Here is a 20,280-nt window from a genome sequence, read left to right as displayed (position 1 = left end):
CCATTAATAAGCACTCCTTGGGAGTATTCTTTCAACAAATTAGGAGTCCATCTAGCCCATATTTTACCATTTTATTAAGGAAAATACTATGAGGTATTCTATTGAAAGCTTTGCTGAGGTCCAGGTACATAATGTTTATGGTATTTTTATAATATCCTAACTAGTAACTCTTATCAAAGAAAAAGGTAAAGTTAGTTTGGCATGATTTTATTGGCAACAAACCCATGCTGACCCCTATTAATTGTACTATACCTATTCAAATGCTCACATATATGCCGTTTAATAATAACAATAACATTGCTTGGTATAGACATCATGCATATAGGTCTAAAGCATTTTTGAAGACATGGACTTCTGTTTTCCTCCAATCTTTTGTCCCAAAGGTGCTCATGGATGAGACATGAAATATTTTCAAGCAAAAACAAAGAAAGCGCAGTTGTCTTTTGGGACAACCATGACCTGGATGACTGAGAATCTCCATTGACCTCCAATCTTTTAGGATCTTACCAATCTCCTAGCAGTTCTTAAAGGTTGCTAAGAGTAATTCTGCAGTCAGCTCTGCTGGTTCTTTCAATATTCTAGCATGTGATTCATTGCAGATCTGAATTCATTTAAATTACCTCATGTAGTTTGAGGTATCTATGCCTCAATTGCCTCCTTTCTCCAGTGGGCAGAAAAATGATCAGTGAGAGTTCCATTCTCTTCTGAGAGAAGACAGATGCAAAATAGGAGATAAGAGATTCTACCTTCTCATCACACAATCAACTATGATCAATCCACCACTTTTTGTTTACAACTAACCTGCAGGATCTTTGGTTTTCTTTTTATTTATGATAAAGTCCAGAGAGTTAGTTGTTTGTTTGCTTTTGGGATCTCTCACAAGCCTTAGGTCACTCTAAGACAGGGGTGTTAAACTGCTGGCCCACAGGCTGGTTGCATCATATGGAGGCCGTGTCCACCCCAGCAATGCAAAAAAAGTTGTGATACATCGCGTTACATGACAGGGCGAGTTTGACACCCGTACTCTAAGGTATCTCTCATGACTTCCTGCTCATTTAAAACTTAGCCCACAATTACTACAGTGTTTGGAGAATACCTTGTATTTTTTATTAGTCATATGCTCCTCCTTTCATTTCCTATACATATTCCTCTTTCTCTTCAGCATTTTAGAGAGTTCTGCATAAATCCATTCTGGCCTCTTTATATTGCTCCTATTTTTCCATCTTTGCTGCTACAGATTAACACAGTTCTTTTCCTAAAGCATTTTTAAAATGCTACTTCTGCAATCAATTTCTCCCTGTTCATGTGGAATAGGTTTGGGATAGCCAACACTCTTGTTTTTTGTTCTACCTTCTGAAATATAAAGATGTCAATGAGAGAAGATAAGATCTACCTAAATTGGACCTCTGACTTATTAGATTCTCATCGGAGGTAAGGATAATCAAAATTTTCTATTATTACTACCATAAGCCTCTTTGAAAGATTGATCATCTGATGGCAAAATTCTTCATCCATATCTTCAGACTGCTAAGTTGCTTATAATAAACCCTTGTAATAGTATCATTTTCATTTCTCTCTCATTTCTTCCCCAATCCAAACAATTTCAATAAAATTTGATGATATCTGAATTTCTGTGCGAGCATGTTTTTCTTTGCCTAACAATGCAACGCCCCCATTCTTTCTGTGGAGATGTTCCTTTGAATATGTTACAGCTTTTTGTTATGTGTGTATCATGAATATCACATCACCAAGATTCCATTATATCTATCACATCACATTTGTCTTCCTGAATTAGGATCTCTAGTTCTCCCTATTTATTTCCCAGTCCATTAGCATTTGCAGTTAAAATTAATTATGCAACTCAATCATAATCATAATTGTATCTGATACTTTACAATAAAAGAAAATGCTAAAAGCTTACCAAAGAGCTACCACTGCGTAGTCTTTCAGCTATAAACTCATCCATGAGGTCAGGAATATTTGCATTACTACTGCCATTATCATTACCAAGAGAGATCTGCTTTTGGCTCATATCTTCCCTATTGGCTAAAAGCAAATGAATGACTGTATATAGTAAAAAAACATTTTCAGCAATAAATACTTTAAAACATTATAAAATAAGTTAAACAATATAAATAATTATTTACTGAACATGCAGTTAAAATATATTCTTTAAAAACAGATTTAGTTATAAGAATTAGTACAGCTGATCCACCTATTAAACCATCCCATCCCACCACCACTGAGCAAGTGTTAGTCAATCTCCAGTGTGACCTTGAAAAAAGCAAGAAAGCTTACAGATAAGCACTATTAAAGTTGTTAATGCTTGCTTCACTCCTTCATATCACTGAATGTATAATACTCTACAGCTATGCAAATGTGTGCTAATGAAAACAGGAAGGTTGACATTATATGTATTATTTATATACTGAATTATATGTTTCACTATATCACTGCATATTCAAAATACAAGATTCAGAATGAAAAACTGTATACTTAAAAAGGGAATATAGGTGATGATCAATACTGCAAAGCTATACATTGTTATTCATCCTGTTATATTTTGTTATTTTAACCTTGAAGGTTTCAAATGTTCTAGTTTATTTTTATTTAATTAAATGTTGTCTCTCCCCAAAATAAAGAGTAAATGTGTTGCTACTTTGAGATATAAATTTTGATATTACACTCTCAAGGCACTAAATAAAATTTAAAAACCCTCTCTAAATATTCTTAGAATTCAACCTAAACATTTTCAGCAAGGAGATGCATTAAATATAATAAAGTAAATCAATCTGAAATAATTTGTTACATTATTGACTAATTTGTTATGATATACTAACAAAGACTGCCCTCAGATGGCATTAACATCTCAATGCAGGATGCATTATAGAGCATTCTGTTAATCATGCCAGCATACAATGTACAAAGAAACAAAAACAAAAAAAACACCAAAATCCTACCTCACTGCTGAAAATGAATGTAATTCTGATTATTTTTTTAAAATGTTACTTAGCATATCGACTAAAATAGTGATATTAGAATGACAGCCAGCCTTGTCCATTTTTATTAGTACATAGAGGCCTCATAGCTAGCTCAAGAAGAACTATCATGGTTCCTTTATGCACTTCTATGATTCCAGAAAACAAAAGCAGTGATAGATGTTGCCATGAAAAGTGGGGCATCCATTGCAGTGAATGCACCAAGAAAGCGCTAAAGCATATTTTGAATCTGCTTAAATGTCAAAATCCACACTAGACTGTTATGAGGAAGTAATCCAAACATAAAATGATGACGTCTGCTTTAAATTTTTGTTTTCAGGAGGAGGAGGAGCAGGAACCTAATTGCATCTGCAATTAGTTCAAATACAGTAAGTGATAACTAAGGAGAAGTACTAGAGATATTACACCTACAGTTTCTATTAGAAACCAAATATATGCCAATTGTTATCTAAATAGTTGGGTTGCAGGGTATGCCAGAGAAGCATGGCAAAGATACAATCTATTTGTAGATTTACTGTCTCTTCCTCTTCCCTACCTGAAGTGTTCAGCAGCAAAGTGATTCATTAAATGTTTTTTTTTAAAAAAGATAAATTAGTAATTTATAGTTTGCACGTTTAACTTAGGCTTGGGGGAAAAAAATTCAGCTGGCCATTGCGCATGCAAAACCAAACAAGAAAAAGCACTGGTCACCCCAAAGCCTTTTGATTGCTTTGTAACAGCTTGCTTTAGGTGCATAAAGCCAAACTGGTGCTGCCTTTCTCCTTTTGTGCGCTGCACAGTATTAGTGCTCACCTGCAGCTTTCTTTCCAAAATAGCCCATTACATGACTGTACAGATCCCTCAGTGGAGCCTCTGCTGGCACTCTGCTCTGCCTCTGTGGGGAAACATTTGCCTTCGGCTTCGAAAGAGCATGTACAACAGATTTATACACACCACCCAGGGAGCCCTGCTGTTGTCCCGACTCCTGACTTGATGGTTTAGGTGGGCTACGATTAGACATTTGATTTATTCCAACACTTTCCTTCTGCAGCGCGAATGCTGGAACATCTGATTCTTTATTCTGCTTACTGTTAGCAGATGTTGCACTGACTGCATCTAGATGCCTATAGATTCCAGGTCTGACCAGCACAGCCCCAGAGGATGAGCTGGTACTTGTACTTGTATTGCTGCTGCTGCTGCTGCTATTGATCCCACTACTGAAACCACTGAGTTTACGCAGTCTTGCTTTCCATGGGGCCTCTTTGTTTTCTAGAGGATTATAAAACTGAACAGATTCAGTAGAAGGCCTAAAAGTAACATGGACACTGTTTCGCTTTTTAGCTGCTATTTTCATGATTTTAGCCTTATGCGTTACTGTTTCAGATATACTTCTCTTAGTTGGTGTCACTTTGCTCATGCCTGTAAGTTGAAGCATTTCAGGGTTAACTATGGCTTTATGTGGCATTTTCTTTGCATGCATAACACTTGTGTTGGTTATTTTTTCATTAAAGAGGGCACTCTTATGTTTTTCAGCTAATACTGTTTCCACAGATACATCTACATCAGTGGCAATTTGTCTGTACAAATATCTCTTCCTTTCTTTGTCAATAGGGATACTTGACCCGGGATCAAGCAGATTTTGAGTGTGTTTATCAATATTTAATTGTTTAGCATTATCAGCTTGGTTTCTTGTAGAAGTATCTACTTGTGTAGGTGCAATATTACTTATAAAGCCAGTTTGATTTTGTTCCAATTGTAGTTCTGTATTATTGGTATTTTCTGCAACAATAGTACTACTTGCAACAGTCTGGTCTGTACACTCTCCTTCATCCAATGGCAAATTATCACTCCTACTTATTCCTGCAACAAATTCATGAGGAGAAGACTCACGCTTATCTATCTCAATGCTACTGAAAAATTCTTCTTTTTCTTTAAGATATTCTCTCAGAGATGAAAGAAGATCATCTTCACCTTCAAGGTCAACATACTCGTTTTGTTCAAAGGCTGCATCTGCAAGTTCTACTGGGCCTACCAACTGACAAAGATGATCATAAATGCTATCCCCAACTTCCAGAGAGGACTCTCTGCTATTTGTATCGGTAATGTGACTTTCAGTGGATTTACATATTGAAGAGGCCTCTGTGGAACTCTGTAAGCTTGGAGCATGATGGGATGAACCGTCAATGACAGGAACTGCACCTTTGACTCGCTCAACAGTGAATGGTTCCAGTATATCAGATGTGCTGCTACTTCTTGGAAGTGGCTGCTCCTCGTTCAGTGCATCAAAAACTTCACTAGGAGTTTCTTCACTCTGTGAAAAATGTCTGATGCGAGGTGGACGTGGGAGGATTTGAGCATCATCCATGTCTGCAGAAAAAGTATGCATTTAGTATGTATTATATCCGTATTTTTATTTTCCTAGTATTTAAGTGTTCAGTAAAATAATACAGCATTTAAGAAGGTTCCCAAAAATGAAATACTGGTGTTTTTTTTACGTTTTATTAAACATCTGCATGCATATACAAAAGGGATACAATATGCATCATCAGGACACTTTTAAAATGTTAACACTGATATAAATAAACTGCAAAGTAATGGGAGATTTGGAAATACTGTTAAAACTAGGGCTGTGCCAATACATTATTAAATACTAATTTAATTCAGGGAGTCAAAACAAACATTTAATTATATTGCCTATTTAGAGGGAAATGCAATGCAAAAGCTGACAGACTATCATAATTTAGATGGCTCTATATGTAAATAAAAAAGTCCTAATGTGCAAATCTATATGAATAGAAATACAAAGCACAAATATAAAAATGAAAGGGTATTGCTTTATATTATTATGTAAGTTCTTTAACTGATTGTTTCTGCATAAAAAACTTTTCTCCCACTACTCAGGTTTGATTAAGATATGCATATACACATACTTTTCAGCCTATAAATAGCCCCTTCAATACCAGCCTATATTCCCCTAAACATACAAAAACTAGTTTTTAATAAAACTAATAAATGAACAGAACATAGTATTTCAGAAGTCTAACAAATTGAGCCTATACCCTATGTTAATTTCATAATAATTTTACTTTTTTTCTTTCAAAATATCCAAAATTATATCTTGATCCTTACAAGACAGCTTGTTATTCTCTGCAGGTAATAACTTGTAATACAGAATTAATCTTTGCTATTTTAGATCAGTTAAAATACGTGAAGACGAACAGAAAATTAGTAAACACTGAACAGAAAAAGCACAGTTGTTCATATTTCCTGTGTCAATATTACTGCATTCAAGCTTAACTCTAATGATCAGCGCAGAGGTTAAGGAAAACAGTTATAACTGTCTATTACAACTTTTTCCAAGATGACCTAAAACAAGGAAAAGATATTTTAAAGTATTATATCTGGCCATAGAAGCATGTCTGCAGCTTTTAAGGGCCAATGAGATAAGTTGAGATATATTATAATGTGTTCTGATAGTCATTTAGTTGTTTTATTTTAGCAGTGTTTTCAAATTCTACATTTTATTATTCCCTTTTAAACTTCTTTTTGGTTAGTTTGGTATTGGTAGTTTTACAAATATTTCAAATATTTTTAAATACTAATATTTGTAATAATACAAATATTAATACTATTACCCGAGTTGGGTTGTAGGGCATCTTAAGTGTTTCACCAAAAACGGAATATACATTTTTTTAAAAAAAAGCTAAATAAATATTCAGATGAGTGTTTCAATAAATTTATAGACAAATATTCATGAGGAGCAAGGCTGTTTTATTATGTAACATAAATTTTATGTTTAGAGTCTGACACCTCTAATATCCTCCCGGCTGACATAAAGTAACAATATAATAGAAGATATGGACTGTAATAATGGTTTTGATTAGATTAGTATTTCTATGAAGAAATTCTAAGTCTATATCAGGAATATGCAGATTATAAGTGGCAAAATAATGGCTCCATGGAAGGGACTAAATTAATGATCCTCTTCATGCAGCAGCAGACAGCACTGTATAAATATGGAAACTTGGTTCTGATAGTTACTATGACTTCTAGTCAGCTTTAAAACACTTCAGTATACAGTATGTGACTGCTAAGAATGCAAGTCACAAGGTGTTCCAAGTAGTGTGATATATTTGTCAATTTTTTAATGTTGTGAAAACCACCTGTAGTGGAATATCCTAAACTGTATGTAGTGCAATCAAGCAAATGAAGCATGTAAGAATTACACATTCCAGTTCATATTTTATAATACATAGAAAATAAATTCAATAATGAGAAATAGGTCCATTCCAAACACAAGGCTTTGAGAAACTATTGCCTATTATATCTATAATAGAACAAAAGAAGAGGGTTTTTTTTTAAAAAAAAAATTAACAACGAGAAGAATTTTTTAGCAAATGGTAACATTTGTGTCATCTCCTCTGAGCTCAAAAGTTAAGCAAGTCTAGACCTGGTTAATACCTGCATGGGTGAATCTCGGGGAATTCCAAAAATGCAGGTTAGACTAAGAAGGAAGAAAAAAACCTTCCTGGAAGAAAGCAACAACAAACAAGTTCTTTACTGTTGCTAGAAAAACCATACAGTGACAGGAGGAACCAAGGTCAATGCATATTGCAGTTCAAAACTAATCAGATAAATATATAAGTTAAGCAGACCCCAAACTGAGCACCCAAGTGAATATGCTAGGACAGCTAAGTCCTCTTTCCTATTATAAAAAGCCACCTACTAAACCTAACCATATAAATCTCACCCAAACATAATATATTGTATTGTGTAAACATATCTCCCTGTTGGTAGAAGTCATGAGTATGCAATCACCGCAGAAAGCTTCTGTCGCTCAACGAGCAAGTTTATTTTTTTTAAGGGCAAAATGGCTGCCCTGGGAGACATGCGAGTGATAGAAAACTGGGGAAAAGAAGTTTTCGTGGGTGACAAAAGAGGCATTCTACTCCAGGTGTGACTGCTCCTTAGAATGAAGTTCTAAGGCACCGGTGTCAAACTTGCCACGTCACGTGACGTGTCATGACGTATTGCAACTCTTTTTGCATTGCCGGCAATCGGGTGGGTGCGGCTTTGGTATGATGAAACCAGCCCACGGGCTGGCAGTTTGACACCCCTATATCTAAGGGAAAGAAGTTATCACTGCAAGACAGAAAAGGGAGTCATTCCTTGAAGGCTAAAGATATATAATTTTGGATTAAGGGTATGCCTCTAGGGGCTCCTGATTCAATAGAAGCGCAGATAGATAGGAGTATCTACAGTACATGATCTTAGGACATATATAAGCTGTATAGAAGTACGAGGATCAATATCTTGGAGACAGTTTTGCTCTGTAAGACAAAGAAAGAATAGAGTCCTTACAAACTAGAACTCACAAATGGAACTATTTCTTCCACTGATTAATTGTGGATATAGCAAGAAACATTTTAGAAAATCTATTATTTTCAAATTAATTGTCAGTGGTGCCTAGGAATTGGCTTGGGACATAAAGGTTATGAAACTAATTAGAAACAGTGATAATAATACTATTACATTCAATGAAATAAAGGCTGACATTTTTAAAAAAGGGTAACATGATTACATTTGAATTCAAAAGAGTAAAGTTCCAGAAAATAGGAGACAAGACGGTAAAGACTCTAGAATGCACAGAGATTATTCAACATTATAGTGGTAGGTGCTCACTCAGAATGTGTAGCTTATGTGAGAGATGCCATGAGGTATAGAAGCTAATAAGCAAAGCCAGAAAAATGATTAGTTACATTTATAAAGGTTCTTATAAGTTTGTGACTCCTTTTGAATCATCACTAAAAAGGTAAAGGTAAAGGTTCCCCCGCACATGCGTGCTAGTCGTTTCCGACTCTAGGGGCCGGTGCTCATCTCCGTTTCAAAGCCGAAGAGCCAGCGTTTGTCCGAGGACGTCTCCGTGGTCATGTGGCCGGCATGACTAGACGCCAAAGGCGCACGGAACGCTGTTACCTTCCCACCGTAGTGGTCCCTATTTTTCTACTTGCATTTTTACGTGCTTTCGAACTGCTAGGTTGGCAGAAGCTGGGACGAGTAACAGGCGCTCACTCTGTTACGCGGCACTCGGGATTCGACCCGCCAAACTGCCGACCTTCTGATCGACAAGCTCAGCGTCCTAACCCACTGAGCCACCGTGTCCCTTTTGAATCATCACTATTTCTGCATAAATATGACATAAAGTGTGATTTATTGTCTATACAAGCCCTAAAATTAGATAAAGAGTACCCAATTAAACAAATGAATCCAAAACATTATACTTGTTCATTTATTTATTGAGGAACATAAATCCAAAGCTACTTATTTGTGTGTGGCATAAATATGTGAACCACACATACATTTCATGTCACGTAGATTGGGATAAAAGAAACTGATTGGCCCACAATCACCCAGTGAATGTCTATTGCTAAGGATAGACATGAAAATTGGTCTTCCTGCTGCCAGTCCAACAACTTACCATTAATTGAGAGTCAGTGTAATAGAGGCAAGAAGGAATCCTTTATAAAATAGAGTTTTGCCAAAAAATGAAAATAAACTTATGAAAAGAAGTGTAAACAGATAAAAAAAGACTGAAAAACACATAGATTCAAAAGAGCAACCTAGGATGTTGGACATTGGCAATTAGTGATTAAGAAATAGGTTTGAGGCAACTTAAAAATTTCTCCTGTTTAGAATTACAGTACTGTAAGGACTGAGACTAGGAGTAAGTGGATAAGAAGGAACTGGTGATTCCCAGGCTAAAATGGGCCCTTGTATTTGAACTGCTTAAGCCTTAAGGTCTTCAGGCAACCAGCTAAGTATTTACAGGCAGTAACTGACATACAACAATTTGTGACCATTCGAAGTTAGAATAGCACTGAAAAAAATGACTTATGACCTGTTCTCACAACTGTTGCAGCATCCCCATGGTCATGTGATCAAATGCTTGGCACCTGGCATGTGTTTATGGGGGTCAGGTGATCACAACCTTTAACTTTCCCAGTCAGCTTCCAACAAGCAAAGTCAATGGGGGAAGCCAGATTTGCTTATGACTGAATGATTCATTTAACAATTGCTATGATTCACTTCAGAAATGTGGCAAGAAAGGTTGTAAAAAGAGGAAAAACTTATTTAACAACTGTCATACTTAGAAATGGAAACTTTGAGCTCAACTGTGGTTGGAAGTTGAGGACAACCTGCATTAACTTGGGAGGATAGGAACAAATCTTGAAAATAGATATATTAGTTTCTAATTGCTTTTCTAAAAGGTCAAGCTCTTTTTAAGAATTATGCTTTCCTACTAAATTTGGGTATGTGGCCTGACAATTATTAGAACAGAAACTGAAAACACCTCAACAGACTAATGCCTTTATATAATTATTATAAGACTGCACTTATAATGTTCTATGTATAGTTAGCATCATCATACCTGAAGATTATTACAGAGCTAGAAAGACTGCAAAAAATGACAACATAAATGATGAGGTGATCAAAGCAATTAGTTTATGAGGATGGGGTTTTAGCCTGGAGCAAGGAAGAGATGGCATGACAGGTATATGTAAGTTTTGGCATGGTATGAAAAATATACAGTACTTTTCATCCTATGAGAATTATTAGAGATAAAAACTAAACATGGACAGATTCAAGACTCATAACAAGAAGTACGTCTTTATATAATATAATTTAGAAAGGGAATTAAACACATTCATGACAGATCAGGCTACCAAAGATGATTACTCTTGATAGCTTTTTATCGCATCAGAAACAAGCAGCATAGTATCTTGAATATGTGTTAGAGAACAGCAGTGAATAATGATTAACACCCTCCTGATCATTTTTATGAGTTCCCTGTATATACTGGTGTGTGAATATTGGGCTAACTGGCTAGATTTAGAAGGCTCCTCTCTTTTAGTGCTTTCAAGTCATTGCTGACCCCTGGTGACTGCCTGAACTAGCCCTACAGTTTTTTTGGCAAGATTTCCAATATGGTTTGTTACTGCTTTCTTCTTCCTAGGGATGAGAGTGAGTGATTGGATTACTCAGCTGGCTCTGTGACTAAAGTGGGACTAGAACACACTGTTTCCCAGTTTCTAGCCTGATGTCTTAACCACTATATCAAAGTGGGTCTTGGATTCCTTTTATGTTCTCATAAATCTCACAATACATAAAAACTATAATCAGCTAAATCATCATCAGACCTATCAGGTAAGAATGTCCTAACCTCCTGTTCCTATAGAAGGAAAGGCATGGGAAAACAAATACAGTAAGCCAATTATTGTCACTCCATTATCAGCGATTCCTAAAGTATATGTCATCAGTGAGGGTAACACATTTTTTTATTATTATTATTGATCTGGACTGTTGGGTTGCTTAGTATTCTGTTTAACATCCCTATATAAGATAATATTAGGGACGTGGTGGCTCAGTGGGTTAGGACGCTGAGCTTGTCGATCGGAAGGTCGGCAGTTTGGCGGGTCGAATCCCGAGTGCCGCGTAACAGAGTGAGCGCCTGTTACTCGTCCCAGCTTCTGCCAACCTAGCAGTTCGAAAGCACGTAAAAATGCAAGTAGAAAAATAGGGACCACTCTGGTGGGAAGGTAACAGCGTTCCGTGCGCCTTTGGCATCTAGTCATGCCGGCCACATGACCATGGAGATGTCCTCGGACAAGCGCTGGCTCTTCGGCTTTGAAACGGAGATGAGCACCGGCCCCTAGAGTCGGAAACGACTAGCACGCATGTGCGGGGGAAACTTTACCTTTACTATAAGATAATATTAATTAAGTATTGCCTCAATAACAACATTTTTGGTCATTGAGGAGAAAATAATGTCTTTCTCTGTTCTGTGTAGCTTTCTCTCTTTTTACCCTTAACTGATTATAGACACATACAAATATTCCTAAAGTATAAAACTTCTTTTAGACCGAATATATTTTCACTTCCATATAGACTACCCACTGAATACCCACTGAAAAGGTTACAGGAAGGATACAGGCATAGCATGTATTTATATGCAAACCCAGTCCATTGCCAAGTTCTGTGTTTATTCCCTGACCTCTCAGATGGGACTGGAAAAGACTCCTATGTAATTTTGGTGAGTTAATACTAATTGTAATAGAAAGTATTTAGTTACGCAGCCTAATTTCCTGATCTGATTATACAACAGATTACCATTTCTCTAATTTCATGGAAGCTATTGAAAAGAAGCTACCTGTTTAGGTTCAGGCTTCTAGTCCCTTTAGAAGTAGGTGTGTGTTCACAGTAAATTATTTTATGCAATGAGATTTTGGACCAAACCTTCATAATTCTTCTCAATATTCTTTAAAGTATTTCTAACTTTGTATGGAAAAACTATTGTTAACTGAATGGTTCCATTCTAAAATAATCTGCTTCACTCTTAGACATGGAATAAGGTAATCTTGAACAGCTCTGGAATTGCATTCACCCAAAGGGATCAGCATAAGGTCTCTCTTAGTGTACACATAGCCTTCTAGATCCTCGGTATTACTTAGGTCAAAAGATTAGATACATAAATCTTCCATACACAAGTATCTATCTATAAGGTTTTTTCATCAAGGTTTCCATATTTGATAAAAATCTTCAAAAATTACTTTATCAAATAACTACCTCAAATTTTTATTCTTGAAGACTAGAGCAAATAATTTACCCAACAGTTTCAGGAGAAGAAAAAACAGGCCTAGAACAATGAGGATCTGTGACCCAACATTTAATTACCAATACATATTATTCCAATACTACTATTTTTCCAGCAATGTTTACTTCCATATTATCTTCCTCTCTATTAAGGTTGGCAAATGCTTTAGGTTCATCTCACAAACATGCTTGGAGCAGACAAATATATTTGCCACTCATTACAGTATAGTAATTGCATCTTTTCCTAGGATCACATGGCAGGTATGTAGGGCAGCTATATGTCCTCAGAAAAGGTATGCTTTAAGACAGGGGTTAAGAATGAGGTGGCTGGATGGAGTCACTGAAGCAGTAGGTGTGAGCTTAAATGGACTCCAGAAGATGGTAGAGGTCAGGAAGGCCTGGAGGAACGTTGTCCATGGGCTCCATGTACTTGGAGCCCCTCCCAAAATTTTCTCAGTATACTCAGAAGACCTCCCTTTGACCTGAAAGTGGCCATGCTGAGCCTTTGAAAGATGCTTCAAGAAGAAAATAAAAAAGTCACTTCACTCGCAAGCAAAATATCTCTTCTAAATGACTTGCTGATCCCAACTAGTTCTGCTGATTGAAATTGAAGGCTAGTTTATTAATAACTAAGCATTAAAAACACATTTGCTATAGTATCATTGAAGTTGTTTTTGACAGACCAAAAGATCAATTTTTTCCTGTCAAATAATTTAGAATATAGCATTTTCTCCTCACCAATTAGTATATAGTTTTCAAATTAACCTTGTTGCAAATTAACCTTCTTCACCCGCAACAAGAGGCTCTTTAGTTCTTCTTCACTTTCTGCCATTAGAGTGGTATCATCTGCATATCTTAGGTTGTTGATATTTCTTCCGGCAATCTTAATTCCAACTTTTGATTCATCTAGCCCTGCCTTTCTCATGATGTGCTCTGCATATAAGTTAAATAGGCAGGGTGACAGTATACACCCTTGCCTGACTCTTTTCCCAATTTTGAACCAATCAGTGCTTCCGTGTCCAGTTCTCACTGTTGCTTCTTGACCCGCATATAGGTTTCTCAAGAGACAAATAAGATGGTCTGGTACTCCCATCTCTTTAAGAACTTGCCAGAGTTTGTTGTGATCCACACAATCAAAGGCTTTAGCATAGTCAATGAAGCAGAAGTAGATGTTTTTCTGGAACTCCCTAGCTTTCTCCATGATCCAGCGTATGTTGGCAATTTGATCTCTAGTTCCTCTGCCTCTTCGAAATCCTGCCTGTACTTCTGGTAGTTCTCGATCCACATACTGCTGGAGTCTAGCTTGTAGGATTTTAAGCATAACTTCACTAGCATGTGAAATGAGTGCAATGGTGCGATACTTTGAACATTCTTTGGCACTGCCTTTCTTTGGAATTGGAATGTAAACTGATCTTTTCCAATCCTGTGGCCACTGCTGAGTTTTCCAAATTTGCTGACAAATTGAGTGTAGCACTTTTATTGCATCGTCTTTTAAGATTTTGAATAGCTCAGCTGGAATACTGTCACCTCCACTAGCTTTGTTGTTGCTCAGTTTTTCTAAGGCCCACTTCTATCCTTAAACTATAATAAATTTTTTTCCTAGTTCTTATATAGCCAAAGAGGATGATCACTGCATAAGAACTAGCAGTGGACCTGGGGAAACAATTTACAGAAGTAACAAATAAAAAATCAGGAAACAAATTAAAGTGGAAGCCCATGAATATTAATTGATAAAAACAAATGAAACATAATAGGAATGGAATATCTTGGAAGACAGCATAACATTATCTGAAACTCTATATAGTATTCCAGCTAAAACAGTTTTGTTTGTCACCACTAATTCTACCCATAATGCAGGGCTTTTCAACATTTTCACCCATTGTACCACTTTTAGGATATGGCAACATCCGAGTACCACCAGTCGCCTAGCAAGGTGTCAAAAAAGTGATCAAAAAAAAAAAAGGAAAAAAGTGATGCAGTACAGGTAGTCCTCGACTTACAACAGTTCGCTTAGTGACTGTTCAAAGTTACAATGGCACTGGAAAAAGTGCCCCCCAAGCCACTGCCGAGTAAGACACCTGCCTGCCCACCCGGCAGCGTTCTTCCTCCTGTCCAAGGTTTTCATTGTTGTGAGCATTTCTGTAGAGGATTGGCAGCGTGGGTGGGGTGGGGGGGGTGTTTGGTTTTTATTTTCCTCCCCATCTGCTGGGTGGTTGCAGCAAGTTTTGGTCACTTCACATGACCCTGGGACATTGTGACTGTCATAAATATGAATCAGTTGCCAAGCATCTGAATATAAAGCACAAGACCCTGGAGATGCTGCAACATTCCAGCTGATCGGCGTTTCTTTCTGGGCTCAGCAGAAGTACTGGGATCAGCGCCAAGCTCCAGCTGGAGCCTGGCGCTGATCCTGGTGTTTCCGCTGAGCCCTGACAGCCTTGCAGCTCCAGCCATCTCTCACTCAGGCTTGTGCGGTGCTGCCACCGGTTCAGCTCATTCCCCTCCCCCGCTACCAATTTTCTAGGATGGCCGCGTACCACCTGCCAGGTACCAATGTACCACAGTTGGTACCCGTAGCACTGGTTGAAAAGCCCTGCCCTAATGCTTACAAATAACAAGTTACTAAACATGGAATATTGGTCTACCCAAACCAAACTTTTGGGCTACTGGACCCATTTTAAGATATTACTGTAAACACTCTCATAAAATGGCTATCAGTTGTAACTAAAACTGTAGGGAGGGCCAGTTACAAACTAATAACATTTTTGCCTTCTACACAAAAGCAGGTTCCCAAAACCATCTTTATCACTTTAACTATTTTTTTTCCTAGTCATGTTAGCACAACTCTAAACAAAGGACTATGCTGAAGGTACAGGGTTTTTTTCCCTAAGAATGGACTGCCATCTATGTGATTATCAAAGATATGCTGAACTAAAGTTTATTTGGAAGATGCTACTTTGCTTCGCAGCATGCCAATTTCTTGTCTATTTATGAATTTTAATTAGAAGAAACTAAAATCAGGTAAGGGAGGACTCTGGTGATACTAAAAAAGATTTTAATTAGCTTTTTTCTATAGTAGGTAAAGGTAAAGGTAAAGGTTCCCCCGCACATGCGTGCTAGTCGTTTCCAACTCTAGGGGCCGGTGCTCATCTCCGTTTCAAAGCCGAAGAGCCAGTGCTTGTCCAAGGACGTCTCCGTGGTCATGTGGCCAGCATGACTAGATGCCAAAGGCGCACGGAACGCTGTTACCTTCCCACCGTAGTGGTCCCTATTTTTCTACTTGCATTTTTACATGCTTTCGAACTGCTAGGTTGGCAGAAGCTGGGACGAGTAACAGGCGCTCACTCTGTTACGCGGCACTCGGGATTCGACCCATCAAACTGCCGACCTTCAGATCGACAAGCCCAGCGTCCTAACCCACTGAGCCACCACGTCCCTTATTTTCTATAGTAAGCTATATATAATTCAGTATAGCTGAATTAGAATAACGCATCTACTATTTACAATTCAGAGGCATTAAGAAATAAATCTGAGTTTCCTCAGAAATTATCATCAGTGTGAAACATGGCAAACTATTTAGTACTTAACATGGAATACAGGGATTTAGATTAAAAATTAGTACAAAATGGCTTACTGAGAGCATCAGAAATTTCAACAGATGGTAATTGATTTCATTACCACAGTAATAAGTATCAGTTTAAACCTCTATTTTTAAAAGGCAGCTATAAATAATTATTTTCCTCTAAAGTCAATTGTACATTTAGTAAAACAATTCTCAGGTTCATTTAGCAATAACTGTGCATCTCCTGCCATATTTCCTTAATTAAAAGCAAAAATCATGTCAGAAAATAAATTAAAATAATAAACAGCAATTATAGTTTACCAAACAGTTATGCTGAAAATTCCTCAACATTTATTTGTTCAAAAAGAAAACTTACTTCAAAAATATTTCAGATTTCCTTGAATCAAAACAAATTCAAAAAGGTAGCTGCAAGAGATGCAGAAAATTTGCAGTTTGAATAGCAATTGGCACAGCGCTAGCTTCTCACAGTACCAAAATGAGCCGAAAATACAGGTCACAAAACTCAAATAAATGTACCTCCCTTATTTTCTCCCCACCCCTAAATGTTTTACTTTGAAAAAGTACTGATTTTGCAGATTTTTGAAAGCAGAAGGATTAAAAAAGTGGAAAGGGAGTGCAGAAATTAGCAAGAGGTGGCACTACCTGAAAGCTCATCAGAAAGGGGAGTGAGAACAATGTCAGGCAAGAAGGGTTTGGAAGTATGGATCAGGACAGGAGCACTTTTAGCACTGCGTATATAGGCCGATGGCAGAGCACATTCACCAATGGATCGGCTTCTCATGGCTTTAAAAAAAGGAAAAGAAAGAAGTAGGGAAGGAAAAAAAAAGAAGAGTGACTATAATGGAAGTTCGTGTCACAGAAAAAGCAGCAACAGAGAAAACAAAGATAAAAGGAAGAAAAATTAAATTAAAACATTTCAGCACGGCAGATACTGGCAGAGCTGTAAGGAAAAAATAATCAGTGGGCACATAAAACATTTTGTATTCATTTCTTTCAAGGCAAGACAAACAGTAACACTTATATTTTCATAAGTACAAAAACCCTCAGTATTCAAAGTAAAACACTGACAGACCAATCTTATACATGTATTTAGAACTAAATCCCCAAATTGAATGAAATTTAGGCCCATGAAAATTTGTGTACGATTGAAGCTTAAAATGCTGTTTCATTCCATCACACTTTGAAAAATATTACCATAAACATCACGTAAGAGAAGAAAGCATTGTCCTATACCTACACTTATTTTCTGTTTTGATTTTTTTTAAAAAACAACTATTTCTCATAGTATATCTAAGGTGCTTCTACTTAATGCCAGAAATTTGTAGGTAATGATCCTGACAGCCTCAGTAATACAAAAATACCTGCAACTAAACCTAAAATTATTTTCTTTGGCAGTAAAAATAATTCTCTGAATCGCTTCATTGGTTCAAGGAATGAATCTTATTAATCTTCAGTGAAATATTTACAGACATTTGATATTATTATCAAACCAAACTAAAGTTCTGTTGAAGCACTGCAATTCAAAGCATGCCACAATAACAAATTACAAGATGTGCCTTGTAAATGGAAAGAAAGACAATAAGAAGAAAACAAAACACAAAAAGGCCACTTAAACACAAAATGAAATCTCAACTAACTTAATTTTTTGGATCTAAATTACCATATTTCGTTGCCTCAACACAGCAGGTATTGCTTTTAAAGTTCATTTTTTAATGAAATGGAAAGAAAAAATATTAACATAAGAAATAACAATATGTTATTTAAGTTAAATCTAATTTAGCTTTGGTTGTTTAAAAGAGTATATTGGAAAAGACTGTGTTATTAATCATGGTATTTTGTTCTAATACTGTTCCTCACAGCTTAGTTTCCTCATTTCCTATTTCTTTTCAAAACTCTGCAATATTAATTCAATGATAATCTAAAGAAAAATGGGTATCAGCTTGAATGTTTGCTTCATTTAAAAAAACCCTGAAATGGATAAACCAAACTTTAAATAAATTGACCAAAGGTAAAGTAAAAATGTGGTTTTGGTAAAATATTATATGTTTCCCATAATATTTTAGATTAAAATGCTGTTTCATCTTTAATGCAGGCTCCCTCTGGATTAAACATGTAGGCATATTGCCATGTTCAATCACAATTCTTTAGCATGTTTTGCACACCAATTTTACTTTCTATAATTGCATAGAAAATATGATGTATTGTGACATTTAAAATAGATTTAAACACTATTTTAAGATTTAAAATCGAGTTTAAAGTAGAGAGGGGGGAGGAAACAATCTGTTTTACAACCATTAACAGGCATTTTTTTTGTTTCTTAAATGTATAATTATTTTCTTCTGTCAATTTCAGTTCTTTAGAAAAGGAAATGAATTTTCTGTTTTTCAAGTTAAGATTGATCAAGATTGAGATTTAAGGGTAGTTGGTTTTATTTAGGCTGCTCCTCCTGATCTGCAAAAATACTAATGGGTTTGTAACAGAAAACTCAAGTCAATTGTATTTAGTTCTTGTTAAAGTATTCCTTTCAAACAGCAACATTCAAATTTTGTTTTCAAGGAGAGATATGCAATGTCAGTAATTCAGAAAGTGAATAAATGAAAAATGACCTGAGTAAGTGAAAAGGGCAATATCATGTCCAACACTTCTCGACCCTATGGACCATAGCATGCCAAGCCCTCCTGTCCTTCACTGTCTCCTGGAGTTTGCCCAATTTCATGTTCATCTTTAATAGCATTTCTAGGCAAATACTTAAAGAATGACACTTCATAGGAAAGGCAAAAATCAAATGCTGATTCCTTATATTCCCAAGTTGGGCAAAAAAAGCATGCAAATTTTAAAAAGTTTTCCCCAAACTCTTGGGAATGAAGAAGACTTAAGATTAAATTTGTAATCTATTTCTAACCTATTTCAGGGGTCGGCAACCTGAAAAAGGAAAAGAGCCACTGGGAACTGGTTCCATCACACATAAAAAAAGTGGGAGCCGCGTGCGTGCGTCCATGCACGCGCAAAAAAACGTTTTGCACATGCGCAAAACGGTTTTTTTCTTGCGCATGCGCGGACGTGCGCGGTTGCCATTTTTTTTATGTGTGATGGAACCGGTTCCCGGTTTCGCGACGGCGACGGCCCGTTTGCAGAGCTACCGCCTTCGGCAGCCTGCAAACGTGCCGCGCCAGCTTTCTCAAAGAGCGGCGCCGCTGCCCGTTCGCACGGAGGTACGCGCGCACCTCTCCAAAGGTTTGGGGAGGTGCACGCGCACCTACGCATGTTCGGAGAGGTGCGCGCGCACCTCTCGGAATGGGCAGGGGCGCCGCTTGTTGGGAAAGCTGCCGCGGCCCGTCTCCAGAGCTGCCGCAAACGTGCTGCGGCAGCTTTCTCAAAGAGCGGCGCCGCTGCCCGTTCGCGCGGAGGTACGTGCGTACCTCTCCAAAGGTGCCACTCTCCATTTGGAGAGGTGCGCGCGCACCACTGCCCGTTCGAAGAGGTCCGCGCGCACCGGGCGGCTGGGAGCCGCGGGTTGCCGACCCGTGACCTATTTGATACTTTTTTCTTTACAAAATGAATTTTGACTACTACTCCAGATACTAAAATTCTGCAAAATGAAAACAAAGTTGGCACCATTCTATTGCTGAATAGAAATCTAAAGCAAAAAATTAGGAGTCTGATAAGTCTCTTTTCTTACTAACAAAAATATAAATTTCCCATGAACTAACATTATATTTGCTTATTCTGTAATACATTCTCATTTTTAGTTTCGATCATTCTTAAAGCTAAAGCTTCCCATATTCCAATTGGGGATGGTAATCAGATTTATAATTTATAATTCTAGTCCCTTCCCTACCAGAAGGAAAAAAAAGTTGAAGTATGGTAACCAAATTTATGACTCTGATTACTGGCCGAGAGGGAGCAATTAAGGAGGAGATACTATTTATTAAGATTTGGTACAAGTACATATTTGTAAAGTGAATTCTAATTAGGATTGTCCTTTGTCGATTTTATTTCATATCATTTTATTGTGATGCTATGTTTTGCCCCAATTTGTCTGTTAACTGTTTTTCATTTTCATATAGT

The 20,280-nt window shown here is 37.0% G+C and overlaps 1 protein-coding gene across 4 annotated transcripts in view; it reads right to left on the bottom strand.

Moving 5' to 3' along the window:
* The window catches only part of RALGAPA1 (Ral GTPase activating protein catalytic subunit alpha 1), a 140,996-nt gene that overhangs the window by 87,450 nt on the left and 33,266 nt on the right, over positions 1-20,280 (bottom strand). For 3 of the 4 annotated variants that reach the window (XR_014027472.1, XR_014027473.1, XM_081335780.1), the window contains exons 17-18: positions 3,792-5,345; positions 1,922-2,046 (exon numbers count right to left, since the gene is read on the bottom strand). Coding sequence is in view for 2 of the 4 variants with exons in the window: in XM_081335780.1 (XP_081191906.1) it covers positions 1,922-2,046; positions 3,792-5,345 (1,679 nt within the window). In the remaining 2 variants the exon portion in view is untranslated. Of the gene's footprint in view, positions 1-1,921; positions 2,047-3,791; positions 5,346-16,854; positions 16,996-20,280 lie in introns of all 4 variants that reach the window. The other variant, XM_081335781.1, reaches the window with a different exon arrangement.

The sequence above is a fragment of the Vipera berus genome (genome assembly GCF_964194415.1).
Source record: "Vipera berus genome assembly, chromosome: 1".
In the NCBI taxonomy this organism is placed as follows: domain Eukaryota; kingdom Metazoa; phylum Chordata; class Lepidosauria; order Squamata; family Viperidae; genus Vipera; species Vipera berus.
This window is presented reverse-complemented; position numbering and strand designations above follow the sequence as displayed.